Below are 19444 nucleotides of genomic sequence, written 5' to 3'. Positions count from 1 at the left end.
TCTTCTACAAGAAGGGTCTGGGTGCAAGCACATCCAGGCTTTGTGTCCAAGGGCTTGAGCAGGTGTAATTGAAGCTTTACCCTGCAAGATTAAGGATGGTGAGCCACATTTATATATATAAAAGAGAAAATTATTTATTATGATAAAAAATAGACTAAAATACCTTAATCACAATGATTCCGTGCGCAGTGAGGGTAGCTAGAACTAGTGCTAGTATAGTGCACTATTTCCAAAGGGATAGTGAAGCTATGATTTTCAAGCTAGTACATAGAGATGGGTATTGCTCATCCATTCCAACAACTGTGGGCCTATCCTATTTGTTAGCCTTGAGGAATAACCTTGAGGGGAGATCCCACTCAAGGGGAGGGATCTCCACAAGCTCTGGGAAAGGGATGTGTTAGGAGACCCCACCATTTTACTCATGATGTAATTCTGATATTTCCTTCTGAGGTTCGTGAAGTGAGAGAGTGTTGTGGGCACCATGGGAGTTTCAGACAGGTTTGTAGCACTTCTGCAGGACTTCACAAGCACTTCTTTGTTTTTACTTTAATCCTGTTATTCTGACAGCTCCCTTGGAGTCCTGTGGACATAACAAAACACATCTGAAATGATATGACAAAGGGGAGAAGATAATCCTCATGGTCAGCCAGATGCTGGAACAATTGAAGTTAATTAACTTGGTTGAGATATTTATTTGTGTTTATTTGCTCTTTTAAATTTATTTTTAATTTAATTATAAGGGAGAAAGGTGACAGGTGAGCTCAGCTTTAGGCATTAGCTCAGCAACAGTGGACCTCACATGATGATCACTCAGGTATTGATTTAGTCAATAGACAAAGGGCTCTCGGGATTTATTAAAAAAAAAAAACAAAAAAAACCAAAACAAAACAAAAAAACCACCACAACTTAATTTCACCAAAAAGGATGTTGATTTGGTGGAGCAGATCCAGAAAGCTGGAGAGAAAAGGGAGTCAGTTGTTTTTGGAAGTAAATGGGTGCTCTCACTAGACGTTCAGCTCTCCGGAAATATCCCATTGGTTCAATGGGATAAGTGGGTTCAGGCCTGTGGTGCGGCGTGAGCGAGTTTCCTGTCTGGGGGTGGTTGTGTGGCTGCATCTCCTTGTCTGGGCTGTGACTGTAGCAGCTGAAGCAATGAGCTGTGGGTTCAGTGCTGCGTCCCCATAGCCCTGCAGTGTGCACATCCAATGAGGGTTACTCCTCACACCCTTCCAGTACATCAGAATGTGTTTCCTCATAGCTCACCTTACTCCCTTTACCTGCAGAGGCCCAAGTAACTCCCCCCATGCTCGGGAGGCTCCTAGATGTATAATCCTCTCCTGATGGCAGAGGTGGGAACCAGAGCCAGCAGGGGAAGCGGAGCAGGACTGTGCCTATGGCTGCCGCCACAGCTGAGGACAGGGTTAGGCCTGGCAAGAGAAGCCAGCTCTGTGTAGGGGACTGGAAAACATGGCAAAGGCTGAGGATACAGCTGCCCTTTCTGGCATTGTCACTGCACTGACAAGACTTGCAGCCAGTGACCTCTTTACCAGATATTTTGAGACCTAACAACTGTTGTAGCTTCAGGCGGTTCTCAAATGCTGCTTCTCGTGCCAAGCACTTGCAGCAATTGCAGAGTCAGACGTAGGATAATGGTGAATGTTTTAAGCTATGGGTGAAGCCATTTGGGTTTATTTCCTTAGGGAAATGTCCTGGATTTGCAAGTTGCCCACTATCAAAGGCCTGAACTTACAGGCTGTAGTCTGCGGAGTATATGGCTTATAGTTACAAAATCCATTGATTATCCATGGCATGATCTGTCAGCAGAGAATTCATTCTGTGTTTACCAGCTCACTGAATTCTGCATCGTGAATCCATGTGTTCTAGGAAGCCCCCACAGGATGCTCCAGCACTTGTAGTGCAGTTTTATGGAATGTTAAGTAAAAATATGAAGACAGCTATGGAAGGAGACAGCTACCACCCTTTGGTGGTACCTACCACTAAGGTCTTCAGGGGTGTTGGAATTTAGTAAACAGCTCTGTGCTGGTCATAGGGCCCCACTGGCATCTTCCAGGGCTTGCTGGGAAGAGAGGCAGGATGTAACAGGCTCTGCTAGTAAAACCCATTGTTGAGCTGTGTTACGTTCAGACTAGAGAAACTCTTAGTTGATTCTGGTTCGTATAATTTGTAGACAGAAATAAAAAAAGAAAGCCTTTTGCTTCTCAAGGTGGAAAGCAAGAGTAACTTAGTACTTGAATTATTGTCGGTACTTGTGAGGGCATATCAAGAACAAAGTCAGTCCCTGGATTTAAAGACTTGTTTGTTAAAAAAAAAAAAAAGTGACTCCAGGAAAGGTATTTACTCAAGGCATTAAGGAGAAGTGGCTAGTGTCTTTCAGCAAAATAGTGTTTTTCTTTGGGAGTACTGATATTGTTGGGTGAAACTGATCAGGTTGGGATTTGAAAACACAGAAAAACATTTGCTAGCCTACCTCTGTTGTGTCTCCCATTTCCCCAGCACTGCCATGCTCTCCAGCACAGGCAGTGATGCTCACCTGGGCGCATGCGTCTCTGTAATTCCCCATTTGTTATCCTCATCTGGTTTTCCCCACTTGTCCTCAGGCCAGCAGGAGAGTGGTGTGCTGGAGGGTCGTGCAGTTTCTTTTAAGGTGGGGTTGTTGGCTTGCTGTCTGTGGGTTTGAGTTGGATTTCTTTGATTCTTGGACTTGTTTACACAGAGTTGTCTGTCATTGCAAAAGGAGGAAGAGAGGAAAGAGCAGCTTTTGGCTTAGGTCGTGTCCTTGAGGTGTCGCTGTGTCTGTGACAAGCGAGCAAGCTGGGCACAGAGGAACTGTGACTGATGGCACCACTGAGGTCCCTGTGTGGGCACCATCCCTCATCCCGCCGGGCCAGCAGTAAAAGCGAGTGAGCCACCATTGCTACATTTAACACTTGTACATTTTTATTTAGTTAAATCAGCCATTGTACACATTGCAGCTATGTATTGTTAGTGTTGTATCTTTTTAATTTTTAACTAATACATGCCCTCATAGATATATTCAATTAGTGTTATCACCATGGGAACAAGATGCTGATTCGTCAACTTAAAATTCACTTCTTCTCACAGTATTCAAGTTCTCTGATAACACAGCAAAAAATCAAAATAAGAGGTGAATAACCATTATGCTGTTACACAGAACATCATCTGCACCGCAAATAACACAACAGAAATGCATTTCTTGAGAGCCCCATCCTTGAAGACCCTCCTGTGCTGTCTCGGACAGTCAGGAAGCCACGATGCGCTGTGAGATGTTTCATCAGGGGTCTCATTCGATTTGGCTGCCAAAACACTTTTTTCTTTAAGTTTCTTTTCTTGCCTGCCCAAAAAGTGTCAGCACGGCACCTCATGGTTCTGCCCACAGGAAGCCAGAACTCCAGAGGTGTTTCCATGCTTTTGGCATTATTACCTTAATGAGGAAGTGCCCTTGTTCTGAGCACTGAGTGAGTCATTAAAAAAAAACCAAAACCAAAGAACCCTATAATTGTAGAAGGCCAGATAAGCTTGGACAAAGGATTGCTCCTAGAAGAGAGGGTTGGTTTTACTGTGGTGCTGAGTCTACTATAAAAAAATGAGATAGCTGTTTAAAAGCATTAAGTTGGTGTGTTTGTGTGTATGCGTGTTATGCTAAAACCCTACAGAGCTTCCTCCATTAAATATTAAGGTATAGAACACCCAAAACATCAGATCCCTACGTTCCCCTTGTGGAAAGTAAAAGTGCAGACATGCTAATGTGGTTTTCAGAGGGTCGGTTTAGAAATATATATATATATAATATAGTTACATAACAAAATATGAACAGAAACCGGCTGCCAAGGATTGTGAGCACTTGTTCTTTAAAAAACATTTGATCAGAAGATAAAAACTGCTCGCTCAGTGCTAAGAGGGCCAAGAAGCTGACATGGTTCTAGGAGGGTTTGGTTTTGACCTTCAAATGCCACATGCGTGTATCGGCTAAGAGGCAATCTCGATAAAACACGGTGAATTAATTATTTTCCTTGTATAGTGGGTAAGTCTTTGTTCCGTAGTTATCTACAGTGCAGTGGCCAGCAGGAAGCACTCCCAGTCAGTCGGTGAGGTCGGCTAAGCAGTGATGGAAACGGGAAACTACCGGAGTTAGGATTGTTTAATACACCCCACCACAGGTCCGGATCTATAGGCTTGAATACCATATGCGAACATGCCGCAGGTAGAGCTGCTAGCAACTTGGGTACCTAGTGGGGAAGTTATTCTTTCTTTTTCTTTTGGAAACATTGCAGTGGCTGTGTGAAGGTGTCTGCACAATTCATGGCCACAGTCAGCTGTGATTCATGTGAACAGCTGCCTTTTGCCTGACTGGCGCAGCCTTTGCCTAGACCAGATCTCTAAACAGTAACTCTTAGTACTCGGTAGCTCTGCAGCGCTTCCTCCGGGGTCAGTCAGCATCTGTGGTCCGGGTGGTGCCGTTCCGTCGTCTGTCACCATTCCGCAGGGTCACTGCATCTCGTAACCCACGATGCCAACGGGCAGTGAGTATTCTGTGGTCTAGCGAGTTCAAATACTCTGCTATTTACAGTTTACACGTCAACTCCTTTGTACGGTGCATGTACACAGTCAGTGGAAGAGGCCTGTCGATGAAGTCTGCTTGGCAAGGGCCGTGTCAGTAAGCGAGCGCCAGAGCAAAGGGACAGGGACAAGTGGCGACGCTGACAGGGTGCCAGCATGGCGGATAAATCATCCTGCCTGAAGGATGCTATCTTTGGTCACAAATTAGCTTACAGGGTGAAAAATCATAACAGCACAAAATGCAACTCGGGATGGGGAGAAATGAATTCACTGCAGCTGCACAGGTAGGAGCGGCAGTGACGACTCTGCTACCCAGGGACGGTGACGGCTGCGTATGGGAGGGGTCACGTGGCGCTGTGCAGGGGCGGCAGCTTCTCACTTGGCCTCCTGTGTCCAGTCCTCTTGGCAGAAGTGCCTAAGAAGCTGCTGGAGGTCATGCTGGAGGTCATCCCTGGGGAGCGCTTCTGGGGTGTCTTCCAGCTCTTCTATGTGAACATGTTTTCCATAGCGGTCCTTCATCACAGTCCTCTTCTGTGTGCTGGCTTTACTTAGTATTGTCCTGGAACAAAAAAAAAAAAAAAAAAAGAGAGACCCAGCTTAGAAAGGCCACGGTTCTGGAGGTCTGAGAGAATTGTGGTTTTCAGGCTTTTCCAAGGCAGAGTTACACATGCTGGAGAGAAGGCACAGCAAGGTGTAAGTGTGATGCAATAGCTAACGCCTATGAATTTTTACCCTTTTTATTTTATGTGTTCTCTGTACTCTTTACACATATGTTTGTAGCCTGTTATTATAACCCAGCTTCGGTATTTTCTTAGGCAGAATGACAAAACAAATTCCAGGACCCCTCTGCTATCATGGTATTCCATAGACACCAAGGTTGAAATCAGATCTTTGAGAAGTATTTTTATCAACAGAGCTGAGTCCTTATCCAAGGAGGGATTTAGAAGACACTAGAGTTGGGGGCATGACTTCACTGGGTGGATTTTAGTGGGGGACTCTCGTCAGGTATGGTAATTTGCAAAATCAATAAAAATTTTACATGCATCATGCAGAGTGTGCATCCTCAGTGTTTTCCAGCTGAGGATCCCTATATAAAGGTACCCTTTTTACCACCCTGTGTCTGCCTCTTATTTCTAGAATCAGAGAGAAAGGCATCTAAGTGCTTGGAGAATGGATGATGGATGCATGGAGAATGAAGGATGAATGTATGGAGCATGGATGACAACTGGAAAAAGGGTGATGAGTGAAAGGAGACTGAAGAATGATGGTTGGAGAGTGAGTGGATGGGGAATGGATGAACAATGAATGTACAGATGGATGAATGCTAATTAAAATAAGCAAATCAATAAAGACTGTACAGGTGTTGTTCCAGGTGTGCATCCTCAGCATTTTCTACCTGAGGGAAAGTGCACCTAAGGACACTTAGATAACAACACCCCTGTTTACCACCCTGTGTCTGCCTCTTATTTCTAGAACCAGACAGAAAGGCATCACAGTGCATGGATAGATGGGTGGGTGGACAGTTGGATGAGGGGAGAGTGGCTGTTGATTGGATGCATGGATGGAGACTGGATGATTGGAGGATGGATAGATGAAAAGTTGATGATGATTGTATGAGGAACGGCTGTATGGAGAGCTGGATGATGATTGGATGGATGCATGGAGAGGTGGATGATAATTGGACAGTGGACAATGATTGGATGAATGGAAATTTGGATGATGATTGAAAGGGTGGATGGAGAGTGGATGATGAATGAATGAGGAATGGAGAATGGATGTATGGAGACTGGATGATGGTTGAATGGATGGAGAGTGGGCGATAGATGAAAGGAGAGAATACTGCTAATTGTGCTAAGTGGGTGTGACTACCACGAAGTGAGCGCAAATACTGTGAATACTGCAAGCACCACTGAGTAAGCACAAATACCGAGAAGTGAGCACGAACACCGCGAAAAGCGCCAAGTGCGAATACTGCGGAAAAAAGCAGGAATAGGCTAAGTGAGCGTGAATAACGTGAAAAAAGTGGATGTGAATGCCGCTAAGTGAGCACTAAAACCGCATTTACCGTGAAACCCCCGAATACCGCTAAGTCCGTGAAAACAGCTAAGTGAGCGCAAATACCACAAAAAACCCACCCGAATACCGCGGAAAACCGGGAATACTGCTAAAACTGCTAAGCCCGGAAATACCGCTAAGCCCGCGAATACCACTAAACCCGCGAATACCGCTAAAAGCGCTAAACCTGCGAATACCGCTAAAAACCGCTAAACCCGCGAAAAACCGCGAGTACCGCTAAACCCGCGAATACCGCTAAACCCGCGAAAACCGCGAATACCGCTAAGAGGCGCACAATGGCGCTAAGAGCACAATAATACTGCGAAAGGGAGCGCTGAGTGCCAATGGCGCTCGGCGGAGGGAAGTGTCCCAGTCACCCACTCCTCCATCATCACACAGTCATCACTCACCCATCTATTTACTCTCTGTCATCCAGTCATTGATCCGTTCTCTAGCACCCAGCCATTGTTCATTCAGCAAGCTCTTGTTTTTTTTCCGTCATCCATTCATTCATCTCATTCTTTCATTCAGTCATTCCTCATCCATCTCTTCATTCATTCTCCATCAGCCACTCATTTATTATCATCCACCTAGCTAATCATTCTTCGGCATTCATCCATTCTCCAGCCATTGACCTATTGATCTTGCATCCCTCCATTTATTAATCATCTGCTCATTCCCTAGCATCCAGCCATTCACCATCCAGCCATTACTTCTCCATTATCCATTCAGTCAGCCCTTCATTCATCACCAGCATCCCAACATTCATCATGCATTCATTCATCCTATGCAGTCCTTCATGCCTTCTGTCATCCATCATCCACTCATTCCATCTCTTCATTCATTCTCCATCACCCACTCATTCATCCCTTTCTCCACTCTCCACCATCCAGTCATTCATTCATCCCATCCATTCATTCATTCTCTATCATTCATTGTCCATTCATGCAGCCCTTCATTCATTCTTCATCAACCAGTCATTCCTCATCCATCCATTCATTCATACATTCGTCCCATGCATCCCTCTGTCCATCATCCATCCTTTATTCATCTACCCATCACCTATTTATCTGTCATCCCTCCATTTATTCATCATCTGTTTGTTCCTGGTCATCCTCATCCAGTCTTTCATCCAGCCATTAATTCTCTATCACCCATCTGTTAATCACCATCATTCATCCATCCATCATTCTCCACTGTAGCATTGATATTTTATGAAAAATCCTTTGCTAGGCTGTTTCTCCTGAGAAGCGTCAGGAAAGAAATGCCAACAATTAACTATCTGCTGCTGTGGAATGCAACAGGTGCATCTGTGATTGGTGTATGTTGGTTGTTCCTAATTAATGGCCAATCACAGTCCACTGGCTCAGACTCTCGGAGAGTCAGGAGTCCTGCTATTCAAGGACTCATGATGAATCCTATTCTCTCTATTCTTTTAGTACAGTTTTAATGTCTCATTTTAATACAATATATATCATAAGATAATAAACCAGCCTTCTGAAACATGGAGTCAAGATTCGCATCTCCACACATGGGATATCCACCACACTCCATTATCCAATATCACCTCTTTATCCATCAACCCTTCACCATCCATTCATTCATCCCCCATTGTCCATTTTTTCATCATCCCATCACTCATTCATCATTATTTATTCCCTATTATCCAGTCATTCACCATACATCCATTAATTCTCCAATATTCATCATCCCTTCATTCATTCCCCATCATCCATCCATTCATTCTCCATTCATTTAGAACTATGCTTCTTTGTTAAACTTATAAAACTGTAGATAATAAATACCAGCCTTTGTATTAACTCCCGTACCAATGTTGTGTGGAAGGTGTTTTATTTCAGTGTTCTGTAGGCTATCACCCCTGCCAGGTTAGTCATGGCTGTAGTACTGCTGCAACTAAAGCTTAGCAGGCACTCACTGCAATCCACTCCTGTGACTGTGTTAATTCGTTTGCAGTAACACTTCATCAGCTTGCCAAGCCAAACCTTTTAATTACTGATCCATCGTCTTTCTTGATTTCTTTCTCTACCAAAGCAGGGACTTGCACTGTCATGTGTTGACCTGTATAGCTCAAAGCCTCCAATGAAAACACAAACTTCAAATTACAACACACCCAAAACACCTGGAGCTCTTCCTACCTTAGTCCTTCATATTCACACAGCCCAATGCTGAGAAAATGCTGAACAGGCACCTGTAAGAAGCAACTGCATCCTTTGAAGCATCCCTCCCTCCTGCAGACACATGGCATACAGTGTCTCCTGGGGGCAGTTTCATTTCAGTAATGATTGTACCAAAGCATGTTGCAGTAGTGGCTCCAGACTTGTGGATTTACTGAGACAGTAACTGGGCGCTAAGTGCTCCTTCCCAAGCCGTCTCTGAACTTCTACCAGACAGTTCTTGCCCCCTGTTTGGCCTCTGTGAGGAAAAGGGGACCAGGCTGCTGGTCTGGATTCCTGCTCACAAAACCCAAAATGCATATCCACGTCACCTACTGCTGCACAGCTTTTATCTATTTATCTGTTTTTAAGTATTTATTTCAACATCTAAGACATGCTAATAAAGGGGACAAGAGACTGGATGCAGGGGAGGAACACATCTATGTGGCTGGGGCGGGGGCTTAACTGTAGCCACTTCTATAATAACCTCCACAGTGATAACACAGTGATGACTTGAACTGCACTCACACCCAAGACTTCTAAGCATTTCACACAAAGCCTCCATGATGTTTTCTTTTAGTCTTAGCAAGCATCTTCGCTAATTCTGCAATGCCAGCTTTCACTACACATTATTTATACATGCATATTTTTGTAACTTTGCCGAGTATAAGAATAGAGTTACCCTCAGCTTAGGACTCGCCAGCTGAGTCTGCTGGGCCACCAGCTTTGGTTCTTTCAGGAGAACAGACTTTGTCCCTGGGGTTGTGACCACACTTGCTGTACTGCTGTAATATATAAAAGTTATTTTTACCTCTTCAAAGTCCTCTTTGGCTGATGGAAGATCAGAGGCCAAGCTGGCATCCCCCAGGTGTTTCTCCGTCCTCTCTCCATGCACTACAGTGGTCTTGATGACCTTGCTGACTTTCCGGCCCTCCACTGGCTCGGACTGGAATTTGGAGGCACTAGAGAGAATGGCAGGTTCTGACAGGGTCACCTGCAAGGTCAGAAAGCACAAGTGAGATGGAGATGAATTCCGCACTTCATGATGTGCACTGGCCTAATTAACTGCTGTGTCCATGGGCTCCACAGGGTAAAGTGTAGATCTGCTAGGGTCAGCTTAACGGAAAGAAAAAGAAAAAAAAAACAGGGGAAAAAAGAAAAGAAAAAATGAAAAAGAGGAAAAAGAAAAAAAGGAAAAAAAAATAAGAAAGGTAAAAACAAAAATAGGAAAAAAGATAAAAGGAAAATAGAAGAAAGGAAAACAATAGAAAGAAGTAAAAAAGAAAAACAGGAAAAGAAAATGGAAGAAAAAGGAAAAATATAAAAAAAGGAAAAATAACAAAGGAAAAAGAGGGAAAAAGGAAAAAGAAGGGAAAAAAGAAAATAGAAAAAAATTTTAAAAAAGAAAAAAGGAAAATAGAAAAAAAAAAGGGGGGGGGAAATCAAGGCTCTTCTTTCTTGCTACTTTATTCCTAAAGAATTACTTCTGATGAGTAATTCCTGCAAGCAAAAGTATCAGTGATGTATTTTACAATGCCAGTAACTGCCCAGCACTGCTGAGGGCACACCCCATTGCCAGCTTCTGGCCCTCCCTCACAACTTGGTTGTGCTGATCCAACTGCCTGTAGGGCCAGACAGTGAAGTACAGCAGGAAGGCACTTACCTTTTCAGAGTGTTTTTATTTTTAATTACCTGGCTCTAAAACAGTTTTTGTTTAAATCATAGACGTTTTTAGCCTCTTCAAAGCAAGAACAGAGCAGCAAGGTAAACTTGCTGTAACTGAGGGGTTCTAGGACTGAGTGGCAGAATGAGCACGCTAAGCTGCAGTGGTTAAGAGCCCTGCTGGGGTGCTGCTGCTCTGTGCCACGGCGGGCAAAGCACACCCTACCTCTGAGTGCTCACTGTCACTCTTCAGCACAACTCGCTTCACCACTTTGGAATAACCATCTCCCTCTTCCACAGTGATGGGCGCTTGCGGTGTTCCCTGCATTAGCACTTCCTCTTTTTCCAAGCCATCTGGAGCAACGTATCGCCGGATGATCTTCCGAGTCACCTGAAGGAATGGAGTTTAGTCCCCAAAGACATAGCAGTAACATTTCCTCTCTGTTCTCTACCTAGTATTTGCTACTCAAAGGGCATTTTGTCCTGTATGAAAGAACCTGCGTAGATGGTTCCATGTTCTATTCCTCAGCTCCTACTCAAGAGACTCATCTGGTGCTAAAGCTCTCAAGGCACTGGCTGGCCAAAGCAAGAAGAGAATTACAGGGTTCAAGATGTGAAATTGCTCAGGAGGGTGGGTGTGCATCCTCCTGTGGATGATCCAAACCTCTGCCTGGCACAGTTCAAGGCACAGACCTATCCATAAGAAACGTCACACTTGCCTCTGTGCAATGAGATCAAGGAATCTTTGGCTGGGGTGGTTTATTCCACCAGGAATTCAAACAGGTTCCAGAGATAGCCTATCCAGCTGAAGGGGTGAGATGTCTTCTCAGAAGATGGGGTTTCCTACCATCCCAGCTCAGCCAAGTCCTAGACCAAATCACTGAGCACCAAGTTGTCAGATAAAGAAAAGAGCACACAAGTTCCCCTTTCACTTCTGTGCTGTGCAGAATTTGTTTTTCAAAGCATGATCTATTTTGAAGATCTAGACTCTGGGTTTGTCTGACTCTTACAGACCCAGCCTTCCATTGCTTTCATTAGGACAAGCAAACAAACAGGTAAGATTGCAGTGGAGTGGGTTTTTTTGTGGGTTTTTTAAAAAAGAAATAAACAACTATCTTCTAAAATATGTGGATCTATGCAGAATTTTCCTTGGCTTTAAATGAAAGTTAACAAAATAGATCCTGTTAGGTTGTACACTGTAACAGAACAGTTTTGAGAATCTAAATTGTTGTTCAAACTTTGGTATCTCTCATGAGCTGAAATTCTCATTCCTTCCACTCTATTCTTCAAATCATGCCCCTTCATAGCACAAAGTCTGGCATTTCTATGGATGATTTTTCTTTCCTTTCCTTCCTGGAGAGGAAGAAGGTAGCAAGGGGCAGAACTGACAATACCTTCTTCACCACCGTGTGGCCATGTTCATCTGTGTACTGCTCTTCTGTGACTGTTTCTGGTGGCATTTCAGGCATACTGTCAGCCTGTATGACAAAGAACAAAGCTGTGTGAAGCAAGGCCTTCATGCGGGTCTTGAAATAAGCCACTTTAACATCAGTTAATTGGTTACGGAATGGAAAAAAATCAGCAATGTTAGGAAAAAACCTATTCTGCAAATAAATCCTTAAAAAGGCATGCAGAGAAAAGTGATGCCACAGCACACAGGCGAAGATAAGTTACTTGACCTTGTTGTATACAGGGCTGACAAGCCTTCATCTTCCTCGCCGAGGCATCCATGGAGTTTAGGGGTGGGTTAGCAGTGTTACTGTAATCCTAAGGTTTATCCAACAGAGATGCATTATTTGGGAGCATCCCAAATAACTGAGGTGCAACACAAACTCAGGCCTAAGGCAGCACAGGCTCGTGCAGTCATTCAACTCCCGGTACCTGAATGATCACCCGGCGCCGAATGACTCTGGTAGTGACCATCTCATCCTCGTCTGAGCTGAGCTCCAGCCCACCTAACTCCTCTGTTAACTCCTAGGGGAAGCATGGAAGCAGGATCTGTGTGTGGTACTAGCAGTAGCTACAGCTTCTGTCTTCCTACACCAGCTCTGCAATTCTTACATTTTGCATATGCTTCCTGGGTTAATTACATAGAAAAATATGCAAAAGCCTTTTAAATCCTCCACAGGGGGAAGTACAGAGAGCAGGGTACAGACAGTAGGACTGAACAGTGTTGACAAGAGGACAGTTAGCAGTAGCCTCAGAAAGGAAGAATTGGTAACAAATGCTGAACTTGTCTATCCTGCATAAGGAAGAATTAAAAATTTAAACAAACACCTTGGATGGCAAAGAGAGGCTGAAAAGAATGCACTGGGAAATAGCTGTAGTAGGAAAACATAAAAGGGAAAATAAATAAGGGAGGGTGGTGATACCAGCTGCTGCTGTTGTTTCACTTCAGTAAAAGTATTAGAGGGAAAAAACAGTGCACTATTTTGAGGGCAGCTGTCCTCCAGCAGCCCTTGTACTGGGCCCTGCTGTAGATACCCTTTCAATCATCTGATACACTTGAAATTCCACTTTTCCCTGAGATCCCAGAGGCAGAGCTCTGAAACCCTTCATTCTAGAGGTGATACCTTCAGCCACATAGGAGAAAAGAGAAAAGGCCTTGTTTCTAACGAACACAAAGGTGAAACAATTTCTGCCTCAGTACAGCTGCACCTTCTCCGCTCTAACTTGACTTATAAAACTAATTTCCTACCCAAGGATGCCTTCTCCTTTTATTCCACTTAGAACAGGCAAAGCAAGCTGTTTATTCTTAAACCTTCACCTGCCAGGAAACTAATTCTCCACTAAAAGCCATATGGTTACTCTCTTTCCTTGCTGGTGGATGTCTTGCCCTCTCTGAATGCTGCCATGAAGTCCCTTGTCTCACACAACCCAAGACTTACCCTGTACAGTTTCTGATATCCTCTGCGCTCTCCTGTCGCTGTATCTCTGTACTGCCTGTGTGCTACATAAACACCTTTCTTCCAGTGCTCTGCAATGCACAGCTGCTGTCTCTTTTCTGTCTCACTGACTTTAGAGACCTTTCACACCACTTCTCATGCTGCTCTGGGCTAGCCTTGCTTTTCTTTATGAGCTTTACTGTTATTACTTTGACTGCATTATGTCTCTTTCGGTTTGTCTCTGCCCTGTTACTGACACTCTCTCTCTCAGGCACAGATGGAACTGTCACAGGACAAAGGAGGGTAGAGCAGAACCAGAACTACCAGCCTAGACTTTGGGATCTGGGGTTTGCTTCAACTTTGAAAACCTCAGGGAGAAAAGCCATCACCTGACCCTTTAAACCACAGAGGGAAGGAGGAAAAATTCAGTGCCAGATGCAAATTAATTACAAATATTCTTATCTTAAGGAATGAGCAAGTAATAAAAATTTGTTTATTGCATCAATTACATTGAGGCAAAGTTGTTGATTTACCTTTTCTAAAGATTCCTCTTCAAAGCCCCTTCCAGACTTCTCCATCTGCTCCTCAGTGGACTCCACTATCACGAGACTAGATCTCCTTGGAGAGAGGCTTTCCCTGTGGAGCTGGGTGTCCTCAGGCTCTTGGATGATGGGGGAGTCTCCTCTCTGCACAGGGGACGGGGGCTGTGGGGGGGCTCTCTGCACCTCTCCCTTTGCCGTGCTTGAGTGCGCAGATTTTCCGCTCGCTGCTTTTCCAGCTCCCATGGACTGCTCTGTTCCTGGAGTCGTGACGCTGTGAATTACAGGTCCAAGCGAGTTATCACCGTGCACTGCTTCCCCATTTCCAGCAATGGAACATTAGGCACTGATTTCGTATTGTTGTGTTTTCTGTGGTTTGGGAAAGTCTAGAAATAACTGATACTCCTTGACAGGAGCTACAGAGCAGTGTGTCTGGGAATGCCACCTATCTTCCTGAGCAAATCTCCAAATGGATATCCAACTCTTCCATGCACGTCTGCAAAACCTGGTGTTTGTAAAGTATTTCAGAGAGCTTTGCTTTCACTTGTGCCCTCATATCTCTACATACTACCATTTATTTTTTTTTAGTGGGAGAGCCTGGACCGCTAGAGAAGGATGTGAGGCACTTACAGCACTGAGCACAGGCTGTGCAGCTGCAAAGAGGAAAAAACAACTTTCATGTAGAATTCTGGAGCTTTAGCAAACAGAAATTTAGTAGAGGTTCAGTTTTTCTTTGTAATGGTATTTTTATGGTTGAACTCTGATTCATGATTAATTGCTGCCCCAAGTTAATTAAACCTATTTTTATATGTGTTACTATGTAATACATGTATAAAGAAAATACATCTAATTCCAGCAAATGCACACTCAATATTGTTGTATATTTCCCTTGGAGCATGTTCCTTATATGTTCCTATTTAAATCTAGCCCGATTTTCCCCCTAGATCAGATTAGACCTGCAGTGTAGTGAAATTCCTGTCGTCATTACTCTCATGTACTGTTGGCACTATTGTCTCAAAGAAATCTGTTCCTCAAAGAAATTCATTTCCTGATGCAAATCCTTAGGGAGCATTGGTATTTTTACCTAACACTGCAGCAGAAGCTTTCCTAGATGGTATTTTCTGTCTCCCACACTCTCTCCCGGCATATCCTGAGCAAAGGAATCCCCCTAAGTCCATTTGCTGGACTCAGCTGCCCTTTGACTGCTGGGAGCTGCATCTCCTAGCAGGAATTTTGCTGGCTTATTAATACCTGACTCTACCCTGCAGAGAGGTCTCAGCATGGGGCACATAATCAGGGAATCTGTGGAGAAATAAACATGATCTATTTCAAATTCCATTCCAAATTACACCAACCCCACTGACAGCCCCACCTCAGAAATCAAGTTTTTGCTTCACAGGTCCTCTATGTGTACTCTATCACGTGTTATTCCTGTAAGCACTTGTGTCTTGCCTCTGTAACACCCCATTTCTGCTCCTTTGGCCACCTTAAATGCACTTGCACAAGTCCAGTTCTTAATAGGTAGTTATGAGTTTTGTAAGTAATGATTAACTTGAAAAAAATTGCCTCCATTGAAAAAGCCATCCTGAAGCTGAAGAAAGAGTCCTTTTGGATTACTTTTATCAATATGTCATCACTTGTCATCCAAGACATGAGGACTGAACACAGACATAAAACCCCCTTCACTTCTCTATCAACCCTCTTTTCTTTCCTGTGTACTAGACAGTTATTGCTTTGTACTCACAGTGACAGACTGACTTTCTCTCCTCAGCCTCAAGGCTTCTCCCACATGGATTAAAAAGTGAAAACCACAATTTGAGGGAAATTCTAGTGTGTTCATAAGTTTCAAAGGCAACTGTAAAATCCTCTTATTACACAGAGAAAAGAGAACCTGTTCCCTATGGCTTCATCCTGGTCTTTCGGCACTTACAAGTATTCCTGTTGTGAAGCAGATGGTTTCCCTGGCACGTCTTGGGGTTTCCCTGAGAATTCAGTTTCTGCTTGTTCCTTGTGTGCTTGCCTCAGAAGCTCAGTCATGGACACTTCGGCTTCACTCCTGGGAGTACTGTCCTGGAACGGGGAATAACTGACAGACACGTCTTCCTCGGAGACCAGAGGGGGGTGCTCGGTTGGCTCGCTGTCCTTAGACAGTCTCTGCTGTTCTTTCTTGTGTCTCGAGCTGCACACTTCCTCTTGCAGTGCTGAAAACCCTTGCCAAGGCAGAGAGATGAGAAATATCCTTACAAGTCTGACCAGAATGCAGAAATCCTTCCCATGCTCAGTGTGCACTGAAAATCCCCAGGCACAACACGTGACCTGAAGTTCTTCAACACCTTGAGTGGGAGGGCACCTGGCCTCCAGGAGTAGCCCAAGGCATGCTAGATTGCCACTACTACAGCCAGATTTGGACAGTAACAGGCAAATAACAGTTACCCAGAAAGTTACCTCAAGTAATTATGCTTGAAGCCCTCCAAGTATAGAAGATTCACAACAGATTTTTTTTCCAGCTCAGTAGGATAGATTTTTGTGACTTTTCCCCCCCATATTCATTATTTATCTGCTTCTGGAAAAATCAACTGTACCAAAAAAAGATGAAAACACTTCATAGAGGGATAGGTGCCATAGTCACTGGAAACCTAGTGAATTCTGAAGAACAAATTGGGGGGGAGGTGGGGAACAAAAAAGCTTGTACTGAATTTGAGGTGGACAGAGAGGTTAACCTTCTAAAACTACTTGGCTGTGATATGAGAATGCGAATTGTAACAAGCAGCCTTCTATTCCTACATTTTCTTCAAGACTGGGACCTTTGCAGCTGTCTAATATGCTTCAGTATTGAGTTAGGCACCAAAAAGTGTCACTCCTGGAAAAGAGGATTTTATGCCAAATAATTTGGTGGTGTTTCTTCAGTTTGCAACCACTGGATCTAATCCACTGAACTTTCCAACCTAAGAAATGCAATAGCATCCTAACAGAATTACAATATCCTGGATACTCAAATCCAAAGGGGTTTTCTGTGAAAGCACGGAGTAGTTTCCCTTTTTAATATCTTGGTCAAATTCTAGTACAAACTTCTAAACTCTCATGAAAGCACTTGTACAAGCAAAAAAACCAAACCCCAACGTAAACTGGGCAAACGTTGCTGGCCACAGTGTTTGCTTCTGAGGAATCAGCTAAAGTTCTTCTACCGGGTGAAATGTGACCCTTGCGATGCCGTGCTTGCATCCATCCACATTGTCTGTGCTTTCAAAACAGGATTCCAGTGCTCTGTCACAAGAGCCTGGGCCAACACTTCAGAGCAGAGTGATGCTTGGAGAGGTACCCACAGTTTGGGTCAGGAGCCGCTTACCTTCACTGTGGTCCAGTGCCAAGGACTGCTCCGTGTCCGCGTACGTGCGCGTGCCGTGGCCCTGCACGGGGTCTATGCCGCTGGTCTCCATCAGGTGAACGATGTCCATGCGGTTGATTTTCGTCAGACACTGGGTCAGATTGGTATCTGTGCCATTGGAAGGACACGTGCAGCTCAGTTAAGAATCAAGCACATTCCCTCCCTTCTCCATAGGAAGGGCATATATAGGAGACTGACCAATGTCGTATATAAATTATAGATACATTTAGAAGCAGTGCTATGTAAAATCTAAAAAGAACCAAACGGCTGCCTATAAAAACTAGCACTCTGGGTTTTTTTCCTTTTAACAAATTTGCTGAGTTGCTGTGTTATACAGACAAGATTAGAAACAATACTGAGTAAAATCCATGGTCATTGGTCATCCTTTCTGTAGCCTAAATTTTCCCCAAATTTTCTTCATGATTACAACACACCTGTCACCTTAGCAGACTGGAGTCAGTTACACTCAATAACTGGAGACAAACCTGTTGCATGTTTCCCATCCCTTTCAAGCCAGTATTTGAGGAGTGCATGGCTCTGGTCTTGAAGAGAATTGGGATTTTCAATTCGGATCTGGTGAATTTGCTCCTCTGTGAAGTCCAGTTCTCTTGCTAGCTCTGAAAAAGAAATCCATCTCTGTAAAGAGTTCTCCTACTACTACTACTCCCCTGGTCTAACTTCATTCAAAGAAAAGTAAATTTCTGTGAATTACAGTTTAACCCCAAAACCTGAGAAAACATTTCCATCTCAATCCATGTTACTTTCACTTGTCCCCACTATCATTTGCTGCCTCAAGTCTATTAAATCCACCATATTAAAGTGATTGTTTAGAGCAGGTTCCTTTGTTAACCCATTTAGGACTCTTAGTATCCCAAACAAAATAAGCTTCTGAAATATTTTTCTAAAACATTTTTAGATAATCAGAAAATCATCCAAAAAAAACATGAGAGGAGTGTGGACCATTCCCCTCCTTTATCTCTGGAGCAGAAAACGTGCACTTTACCTGTCCAGCTGAATCCAAGATGATCCGCGATGTGGGCCAGTCTTTCCTCTGTCCTTTCCTGATCATCCTGTTGATCTAAAGGTCAAAGAGAGCTGGAAGTTGCCTTTTGCAAGTTAAAAACCATGTCCATAGGAGAGAGAGCCCAAGAAGGGAAAGCGCTGTTTTTTCCTAGCTGCTGTGTCTAAATGTGGACAGGCTGCGTAACTCAAGTGAGGCTTGTAAATTCCTAGGTTCAAATGAAGCCAAAAAGCTTGGTTTCTCAAAAAGCACAGGACTATCTATTTTTTCTACTTGGAAATCAGATGTTCATGTGAAAACCTAATCTAGGACTGAAGCACCTACTATGCCTATTTTGGCCAGGCATTTTACTCTAAAACTTCATTGTAAAGTTCAGTTGAAGACTTAGGCTAAGTCAAGAGCCGTAGTTTCCATGCCTCCTTAGTAAATGCTAGGGTTGAAGAAGTCACTGGGACCAGTGCTTCTGATCATGTTCTTTGTGTTGTAAGGCAAGTTTTGTTCAAACAGTCCATACAGCATGTCAGATTATGGTCTGTATTTGAGATACTGTTAATTTTAGCATCTTTGACCCTTTGGACGGGGAGTGAGACAGAATACTGACAGTGAAGGCAAGGAAAAATCAGATAGTCATTTGTCAGTCCTCATTCACTTCACTTCACTAATGGTGAGACTGACAGCTCCTCCCATCCCCTGAGCTAATTTTAGGATGGTGGAATTTGAGTTTTGATTTTCCCTGAATGCACACGTGAACTGCGACACCTCAGAATCAGGAAATTGCTTAGGGTTCGTGATATGCACGTGTCATTCCGGCTCTGATTTCCATGAGGGCTACTCAGTACTAACACACAAGTAGGCGAGAGGAAAACCAAGCACCAGAAAATGTGTACTACAAGAGTTACTGGTGACTCAGAGTTTTCTTCAGACACAGACTGTCAAAAAAAAAGGAACATAAAAAGCTTCATTGTTTAAAACTCCCGCAGATCTCATTGTGTACTAACTCAAAAGTCTATAAATTTGCCTGTCTCGCTTTCAATTGACGCCCAAGCATTTCATTATTAGTAGAAGTTAATAGCTAGTAATAGGGCCAGGGAAAAGTCAAAAGCCAAAACGTGCATGACCTAAGC

At 43.8% G+C, this 19444-nt stretch overlaps 1 protein-coding gene across 28 annotated transcripts in view; it reads right to left on the bottom strand.

The window, feature by feature from the left end:
* Positions 1–2936: 2936 nt before the first annotated feature.
* ANK2 (ankyrin 2) overlaps positions 2937–19444 on the bottom strand; it is a 274403-nt gene continuing 257895 nt past the window's right edge. For all 28 annotated transcript variants that reach the window (XM_041459280.1, XM_041459285.1, XM_041459291.1 and 25 more), the window contains 11 exons: positions 18303–18377; positions 17785–17916; positions 17261–17407; positions 15845–16124; positions 13909–14188; positions 12372–12464; positions 11885–11968; positions 10717–10881; positions 9640–9822; positions 8658–8749; positions 2937–5158 (listed from right to left, as the gene is read on the bottom strand). In XM_041459280.1, the coding sequence (XP_041315214.1) occupies positions 4975–5158; positions 8658–8749; positions 9640–9822; positions 10717–10881; positions 11885–11968; positions 12372–12464; positions 13909–14188; positions 15845–16124; positions 17261–17407; positions 17785–17916; positions 18303–18377 (1715 nt within the window). In that variant the 3' untranslated portion in view covers positions 2937–4974. The remainder of the gene's footprint in view (positions 5159–8657; positions 8750–9639; positions 9823–10716; positions 10882–11884; positions 11969–12371; positions 12465–13908; positions 14189–15844; positions 16125–17260; positions 17408–17784; positions 17917–18302; positions 18378–19444) is intronic.

This window comes from Pyrgilauda ruficollis, unplaced genomic scaffold (assembly GCF_017590135.1).
Source record: "Pyrgilauda ruficollis isolate IOZ18807 unplaced genomic scaffold, ASM1759013v1 scaffold134, whole genome shotgun sequence".
Classification (NCBI taxonomy): Eukaryota; Metazoa; Chordata; class Aves; order Passeriformes; family Passeridae; genus Pyrgilauda; species Pyrgilauda ruficollis.
This window is presented reverse-complemented; position numbering and strand designations above follow the sequence as displayed.